This window comes from Kryptolebias marmoratus, linkage group LG8 (assembly GCF_001649575.2).
Source record: "Kryptolebias marmoratus isolate JLee-2015 linkage group LG8, ASM164957v2, whole genome shotgun sequence".
Lineage (NCBI taxonomy): Eukaryota > Metazoa > Chordata > Actinopteri > Cyprinodontiformes > Rivulidae > Kryptolebias > Kryptolebias marmoratus.
In genome coordinates, this window is record NC_051437.1 from 16,742,372 (window position 1) to 16,751,594 (window position 9,223).

At 36.8% G+C, this 9,223-nt stretch overlaps 1 protein-coding gene across 1 annotated transcript in view; it reads left to right on the forward strand.

Moving 5' to 3' along the window:
* LOC108235180 (chemokine-like protein TAFA-2) overlaps positions 1-7,340 on the forward strand; it is an 81,720-nt gene extending 74,380 nt beyond the window's left edge. Inside the window, exons 4-5 of the mRNA XM_017415008.3 lie at positions 1,819-1,943; positions 6,418-7,340. Coding sequence (XP_017270497.1) covers positions 1,819-1,943; positions 6,418-6,429 — 137 coding nt within the window. The 3' untranslated portion in view covers positions 6,430-7,340. The remainder of the gene's footprint in view (positions 1-1,818; positions 1,944-6,417) is intronic.
* The last annotated feature ends 1,883 nt before the right edge of the window (positions 7,341-9,223 follow it).

A 9,223-nucleotide genomic window follows, 5' to 3' on the forward strand; every position in this document is an offset into this window, starting at 1 on the left:
TTCTTTCGATTCTAATTTACACAAAACAAGCTTTTGCAGTAATGCTTGTTATCTGAAGATAGACAATCTTGCCAGGTACAATCAGAAAATCCTCTGGCTACAATTTCAGTTTTCATAAAAAAAACCAAAATATATCTGTTCTGCAGCATGAAAGACTGGCACATGAAATCACACACTGGTGTGACTATTGTTTGTTGTTCTTCTTGTAATGACAAAAAAAAACCAGATTGTCCACAAAATTAAAACATCCTGTTGAAATTAAACATTAACAATGTTACTTACCTTATCCCTCAGCTGCTAGTGCTGTATTTTATTGGTGAATTAATTTATAAACTTTAAAACAAGACCAGATGGAAGACAAGTAAGATTAGGTTTTCTTTAACTAATTTTATATTTACAACATAATTACCTAAATTAAGAGAGACATAGAGTTAAGAAAAACAACTGTGTGGACCTGTACCAGTGAAGTAAAAAAATTAGATGAGAACTTGAGAGAAGGAGAAGATGATGACTTAATAGTCTGCAAAAACTTTTTATGCCGTGTTCTCATTAAAAATCCTTAATTGTTAAAAACTTGTTGTTTGGAAAAAGCTCAATCTGTGGCCCATGCATAAACGAAGTATTGGCCCGTAAGCCTGCTCAGTTATGGCTGCAATGTCTTCAGATGAAATATAACAACTAAACAATAATTACAAATTATATTATGAAAAATTACCACATTTATATGTTATATACCATATTGTGAAACTATGGTATAAAACAAATGAGTATTCAGAGAGCACAAAATGTGCTGCTCAATCAGAGTTGGTCATCAAGTTTTAATGTTGTTGTACCCAGATCAAAGCTCTTCTGCACCTCACCGATAATCCATTAGCTACACCCACCTTATCTTGTTTTGGGTTATAGCGGTAGCATCTTTGAGCAGCCAACAGTCTATGAGCAGGATGCACACTGGACAAGCTCTCAGTCCACAGAGAAGTGAACAACTGTGCCGTTCCAGACTTAGTTCTTCTTTAAAACCATCAATCATCTGAGCTTTTATGTTTTTAGACTTTGGAAGAAAACCCAGGAGGAAAATCAATGAAGAGCGTGCAAAATAAACAGTTCAATCAGTTCAAAACTAAAACCTTTTTGTTATGGTTTAACAACAGCAAACTGCTGTATCATTTTGCAAAGTTGTAAAAATGAAGAATTTTGGCAAGACCTGAATTTAACTTTGAATAAATTAGAGTTTTGATCTTAATTTTTGCATGCACTTGTATTTTAAGCATGATTTCAATGTGTTCAGAACAAAAGCTGAACTCTGTTATTTAAAAAGAAAAAAAAGGATAAAAAATAAAACAGCTTTGACATATATAAGTCATGTAACTTAAACATCCACTCAAGGCTCTAATTAACCAAGCAGATGAGAAACTGTGGCAGTCAAGTCGTCAGATCTGTGCTGAGTGATAACAGCACTATAATATTCCTTAAAGTAACACATGAAACAAACAGAAATGCCAAGTTTTCCATATCAAATCTCCCACATTGAGTTTTGTTAATTTAAGGTTTTAGTAGCTCTCTAAACTTCATAATCATACTGTGAACACTTCCTTGGTATTTTAATCAATAAAGGATTAGTGCTTCTAACTACTTACATCAGCTTGCCATATTCACAGAACACTGCTGGGTTGAAATGTACAATTATTTCTTTGAAACTCTCTGAGTGGAAATTAGGAGGAAGCGTGCCTCAGGAAAGTTTGATGTCAAAATTTACTAAGATAAAGGGAAGTAACTGCACATGACTGAACACAAACCTACCACTTTGTTTTCCTTTAGCCTCCATTGTGGCCCAAAAGTGGTGGTGTCAGATGCAGCCATGTATGGAGGCTGAGGAGTGTAAGGTTTTACCGGACCTCACGGGGTGGAGCTGCAGCACAGGCAACAAAGTCAAGACCACAAAGGTTGGCGTCCATGTGTTCTTTTCCAAATTATGTGTGATTTTGTCTTTTTCCTACGATCCCTTTAAGGTTATTCATCTCCTCTCTAACAATGTTCACTGCTTCCTCGTTTTATTCAGCTTCAATCATCCAGATTTCTTCACTTTACTTTCTCCATCGAACATTCTCTGCACAAAAATAAGGCCAACAGGAACGAGGCACATAACATACACATGCACAGTTACTGAACATGAACATCACAATTCCCTTCACTCTCACTTGCCCTGTTTCCTTGTTCCTCAATGGCATGCCATCTGACTCGATGTAAAAAGAACTTGCCACATTCAATTCACAATAACAGTTGAATGTCCTCGAATAGTTGTTATGCTCACATTCTTCCATGGTACAGTTTGTATGCTAAGAGGAACAGCCTTTTTGCCCTGAATTTTCTTGCACTGAGTTCTGTTTGTTGGTCTATGTTTTTGTGAGGTTGTGAAAATGTGTGGGTATTCGGTACGTTCAGCTTCCAATTGCACCTGTCGGCTGCCTTTCACTGGCTTGACCTGAGCAGCCTCCTTAAGCGGTCTGCCGTAGGAGGTAAATTTGTGCGCGAGTCGCCTCCTGTCACTGTGTGCTTCTGTTTCGAACCTCCATCCTTCTACAGGCCTTCTCACCTTCCATTATTCATGGCTGGGTGCAAACCTTTGTTTTCTGCCTAAATAATTGATTGAAGGCGTGGTCAGAGGAGAGCATCGGCAGTGCATCTCTTTAGGTGAAATAAAGGGATGAGATGAGGCTTGAGATACGTAATATGTGCCTCCTGTCTTGCTCTGCCTTTAAAACATTTAGAGACAATCTCAAGAGACTCTGAAACAATCTCTGTACACTGGGATGATTAAAGATGCTTTCCTTATTTTTTCCTCCATTCACCTCTCAAAGTGGGTTATATTCCTCACAAGCTTGCCTGTCTCTCTTTCTGTTATGTTTACATTGAAATACTGTGATTCAGAAGCTTAAAATTAAGTTCGACTGCTCGGAGTCATATTGTAGGTAAACTTTATGAGCCACATCTCAAAAATAAAGACACAAAATGAAACTTAAAGGTCTACCACTTTTTGAAGGAATGCATATTGCCAGCCACCTTTGATGCCAGTTTTAAAATAAAATTACCATGTGCTGAAAAGGAAGGGAGTTGTAGCCGTTTTGGTCAAACCACGTAAATGATGTTATGCGCATTTTCAAAATTGTGAGATCTCTTGAGCTGCGCTAAGAGAGTATGTTGAAGATTACTCTCAGCTACAAGCACAGCAAGTTTTATCTCAGTACCTGTAGAACTGGCTGAGTTATAGTCATTTTTATGTTAGCTAAGGTTGATTAGCTGAGGCGACCCGCTTGAACTTAGTTGTGTTGTAGATGTACTTTCATTTATTTCTTTCTGAGAGTTTCACTAAATTCTATTCAGTGGTTTATGAGATATTTTGCTAAAACACAGACAAACACACACAAACTCACAAACTTGGGCAAAAACAGAATTGCCTCACCTTCAGCAGCAAGTATTAAGAAGTGGTTCTGCAGTAAGTATTAGTAAAAATTTCAAACAAAGGCATAACAGTTTTGATGATGATATACAGAAAAATGTACTTATTTATTCAATTTGTGTTCAAAAACTGATTCATATATCTGATCTCAAGTATTTAGCCTCAAAGTGTACATTTATAATTCCCTGAACAAGATCAAAGTGAGATGGTTTCAGTCAGGCATCGCCTTATCATTGACTCTGTCGTAGCTTAAAAGAGCACAAATATTTGCTGTCTCCTGCATTCAGGTCTTTGATCAATGATCTGTGCCCATCTGCTGTTGTGTGTTTGTGTCTACATTATTTGAAAGTGTTAGCTGATGTGTTTGCCTGATGATGAAAAGAGTGATTTTATCCCCCCTCTCTGCTCCGGTGTTGTACACTGAGGTCAAGATGCGCAGGCATCCAGATCAATACCATCGAACGTTCTCTTATAGTCCCATTAAGACCCGCTCGTAAATTGAAATTGACGATGGAGCAGGGGAAAGAGGATGAAAGAGGAGCAGCAGAAAGGAAGAAAAATGCAGCAGGAGACAGACGAGAGACAGGTGAAGAGTAAAGTAGATAAAATAATTCAAAAAAAAAACAAAAAACTTGAAAAATGGGTTTTAAAATCTAGTCAACTGACAACAACAAACAAACACCTAAAAAAGGATATGACCCTCCCTATCCCTCTTTTTGTTTCTGGCTGGAAGCAGAGGAAAGGAGGAGAGTAGGAGGGCAGTAGGAGGGGAGAGGGAGGAGAGAGCAGACAGCTCGATCAATGCCAAATAATATCATATGGATGAACAGACAGACGTGGTCACGGTGCCAAGCCACCGAGCTGTCACAGACTGCAAAGCAATTGTGTGCAGATGCACAAAGAGTCACATTAACATTTGACAAATGAAAAGGTGTCATGTCAGCAATGCGGGAAATGTTTCAGTCCCTATGTACTGTAGCTGAGCAGGTGCTGCAGCCTGAGAGAACTATCAACCTTCTTAGAAAGAACATTCTGAATTCTGGCAGCATATTTCAGTAATACAAAGAGCAAATCAAGGCCTTCTGCAGATCTAAAACCTTCTGCGTGGCTGGAATTAAGAGTAATATTTGTATCACAAAAAATAAATTAGAGAAAAAAATCCTAAGAGGCAAACATTTGCAAAGAAAGACAAAGTGAACTACTTAAATCAATTGGAAAATTGCTAAACTTAAAAGGATATGGTGCATAATATTCACATAGATCTGTTTACATCAAAAAGTGATGCCACAAAACAAATTACATTAAATGAAAGATCCACTTATTATGACACAAATTCATTCTTATACCTATTGGTGATAAGTTTAGACCTTTTTAATAAATCTAAAAAAATATAATCAAACAGCTGCAGTACAGCTTTAAATAACTTTCTCCTGTTTCTTAAAAGTACATGGAAGCAGCTAAAGCAGGACATTTGCCTGGTTGCCATATGAACATCTGTTCAGCAAAAGCTGTCAGAAGCTAATAAGATAAATGTGGTCCAAAAAAAGGCCCGTAAAGATGACACTCAAGCACCACTTGTTTAATTTGCAAAGTAAAGCACAGAAACTGACGTCTACAGACATACTTTTAAAAGGCAATGAATGAGCACCAACTGGGGTTCTGTCTTTGCACCTTAAAGTCGAGCAGGCACAAAAATGCAAGTGTAAAGCATAGTGAACTGGCATGACAACAAACTCCAGCAGACTCTTTGATCAGACACAGTGGTGGATGCCTGAAGGCAATGGGAATGGACCCAGGGAGGGTGGCCTGGAGCCATATAGAGCAGATACATTAGAATAAGTTCAGCTGTCAACTTGAAGGAAGCTCTGCTTGCAGCTCTCTCAGCAATGGCTGGCCTTTGCACTTTGTTAGCTGTGACATATGGCTAGTTGGTTGAAGAAAAAAGATTCCACCAAAAATAAGAGAAAAGGGATGTGTTAAAGCTAAGGAGGGGAAACATGCAGTTCTCAAAGTGTTGGACTATCACATGCTCAAACACAACAGTTCAGCTTACCCTTACCTTACCCTTAGTTGTAGAAGCTTGATTAGCTGTGGTGGCCATCTTGAATTGAGTTGATTCAAAGTATCACTGAGCTTTAGATGTACTTCCAATTATTACTTGATGAGTGTTTCATTTAAATCTTTACAGTGGTTCATGAGATAGTTTGCTAACAGAAAGATGGTGCTGACTATAATTTATTGGCAAAGTTTTAAGCAAAAATGTTGTACCGTGTGTAGGGCTCAAAGTATGTGTTATAAATGACTCTGATCTACTACCACATCACATTTTGGCTTAGTATCTGCAAAATGGCTGTTATAGCCATTTTTGTGTTTGCTAATGTTGCTTAGCTGTGGTGGCCATCTTCAATGTAGTTGAGTCCAAAACTTAATCAGTTGTAGACATTCATCCAGTGATTACTTCCTGAGAATTTCACTAAAATCTGCCACTGACTCTTGAGATATTTCGCTAATACTACAGAGACAAACAAACAAACAAACAAACAGACACACACACAGACTCAGGCAAAAACATTATTGCTTCTCGCTTTCAGTGGCGGGCGATAATAATAAATGTATGAGCTAAGAAAATGGACAGACGGGCTGACTTGATAAAGAGAGTGATTAGTGCAGCCATCTCAACAAATGGGCGTTAAAGACATGGAGGCCAGATGCTGACTGTGAGGTTTTGTGGGCTGGCTGCCCTGACTCAAGCTGTGTCTTGTTTACTTTCTTGGGAGAAAAGAAGTGACTCTCCGATGTGCAGCATGAGTGCTCTACCGATAAGAACTCCTGTCCATTTATTGACATGCTGGTGCTCTCACTCTGTAGTCTTTATCCTTTCCTGTTTGAGTTCATCTCTGAGGTATTCAAATCACCTCATGTGTTTTGACCACCTCTTTTTTCCCCCTTTGCTGTTCCAGGTGACCCGATAGTCCTTCCCATCTGAAGAATAACAAGAGGAACTGGTGGCAAAACTATTTTCACAGCACAATGGACTTTTTAAATTTAGAAGAAATGCACTCTGATGGATTTCTATAAGAAACTGATGGATTTTCCTGAGGATAACCAGGACTCGGTGGCTAAAGAGACAGGACTCTAACACTGCTCGCCATCAATGTCGAACACTTCTGACTCTCCTGCCTCTTTTACAGCAGAGGACTGCACCACCCACAATCCTTTAATGCTACAAAAACATGAACTTGAACTATGACCTAAACATAGTTAGATGACAGTAAAACAACTTTACAAAAACCTATATTCTCCATCTCTCTTTTTGGCTGAGTAGGGTTCCACATGGTCATATGGAAGAAATGAAGTCTGGATTTTTGGAGAGATTTTTTTGTTATTTGGTAAAAGTTCTTTATTGCAAACATGACAACAACAAGATAATCCAGATTGCTTGCCTCGTGTAGTCTGGGTGACATATTTAAACCTAACTGTGCCACATACGATCTGCTCAATGCTGTCAAAATGACTTGTTGATCTGGAACTTAATCTCCTCTCTTCTTTTCTTTATTTTTTAAAATTCCAACACCATAAACATATTTTACCTTGAGTAGTTTGTGGCTCCCCACATGCCATTTTTTATTGCAGAGATAGTTTGTTTTCTTTTTGCTTTTATTGGACAGAAAACAAAATCTATTCAGGGGTGGGGTTACACTAATACAAAGTATATGTTATGGTATATTAAAACATGTAAACGTGTAAAAATAATGGTCAGTAGAATCAAAGGGGCTAAATACAAATCGATGCTCTATACTGGTTTTAATATCTGTGTTTTTAAAACGCCTGTTAACAGCTATTGAGTACATGTGTCAGTATTATATGAAATGAATAAAACCTTTCAAAAGAAAAGTGGCTTCTCTGTGGTTTGTTTTGAGCCTGATAAAGAATCCGAACTCTGCAGTTGTTTCACAAAAACACAGACAAATGTGAATCATTGTTGAAAACATCAGTGTGCATTAATTAATTTCCCCAGAAACCCTGACAAGAGCAGAAAACTCAACATTGTTCATTTAAAAACCTCTGTTGATTCATTGCCACGGCTCCAGGAGGGCTCATCAATAACTGGTAAGACTTTAAACAATCATTTCATGATGCTTGTTCCTTGATGCAAAGAAGAATGTCGGATCAGAAGATTTGTTTGAGACAGACAAGCATAAATCTGCTTTCAGATTTTTGTGTGTGACTGACTAGGGTTGCAAAATTCCAGGAATATTCGAAATTGGACACTTTCCATGAGGTTTAATGGAATTTTATGGGAATACAAGCAAATAAACCTGAAATTCCAAATGTTGAACTTTGGCCCCTAATGGAGATATAGTTGGGGAAAATGTAAAACAACCTCATTTCATTGCTTATGACACAGGCCACACCCTAAAAATAATGTCCTAAGTCACCTGGACATGTAGTGACAGATTGTTATAGTAACATGTAAAAGAATTTAGTTATGAGTTGCAAATTACATTGTTGTGCAATGCATTTTACTAAAATTATTTATTTTTGTTGATAAAATGACAAAAGTGACAAAATAATGATCAAATAACATGTTAATAGTTTTGTTCAGAGTTGTGTGGAAGCATTGTGACATTTTCTGTTGATAAGATAATTCAGTGATTTATTTGTGATAAGCAGTTTACAGATTTAATTTTTTATGTAATGATATACAAAAACATGACAAAAAACATCTGAACGTAAAACAACAAGAAAATTCACCCTGTTGAACCCCATTTTTAGGCCTAAAAACTGTAACAGATAGAGAGGTATGCAAAGTTTTTTGTCATTTTATTTTTGTACAACGAGATACTGGTGACAGCCTCACATGTACAGCAGCTCTAAAAAACAAGAAATACAAATTAAATGATTTTATTTCTAAAACTGTGCAAACACAGGCCTTTAGCTAAATAAAAATCTGTTGAAATCAAACATATGAAGTACTTGTTGAATGCATGAGAATGATTGGTGAGTGTTTATGGTGAGTCATGTCAACAACTATAGATAAAACCAAGTAAAAGACATTTTCTAACACAGCTGAAATGCAGGTTGAAATGCCACTGGTAAGCTGACTGACATAATGTGACAGTGTTGGAAATTGGTATTGAAACTTTTGTCTGCTTAGCAATTCTTGGTTGTTGAAATTTCTTTAATTCTTGTCTTCTTAAGCAAATGTGGAAAATGTAGCCATTAAATCTCATCATTACTTGTACAAAAACTGACTCAATATTAAACTATGAAGCTTAATACTGATAAATATGGTAAATTCTGCCTGAAATGAACTACAATTCTACATTTTAGAAGCTGTAACTCCATATATGACCACAAGGCACGTCCAGTTTCTCCTCAATGCTTGTAGGTTGAGAAATACAGTATGACCCATAAATGAAACTAAACTGAATTTAGTTTGTGATTTGAGTTAAAATTACTTTATTTTTTGTATTAAATGTTTAATGTAAAGTAGTTTTTTTTAAAGCTTGCGAAAAAAAAAAGTGTAGTCCTTCAGAGTAATCTTCAACAGGTGCTTCAGTTCAATATTTTACCTGTGATATTACTAATTTACCCTGCTGTTAAAAAAGTGTATATAAATGTGCTCATTCACAGGTGGAGTTTGTTCCTATACAGGTGCTGGTCATAAAATTAGAATATCATGAAAAAGTAGATTGATTTCAGTAATTCCATTTAAAAAGTGAAACTTGTATATTATATTCATACATTACATACAAACTCATA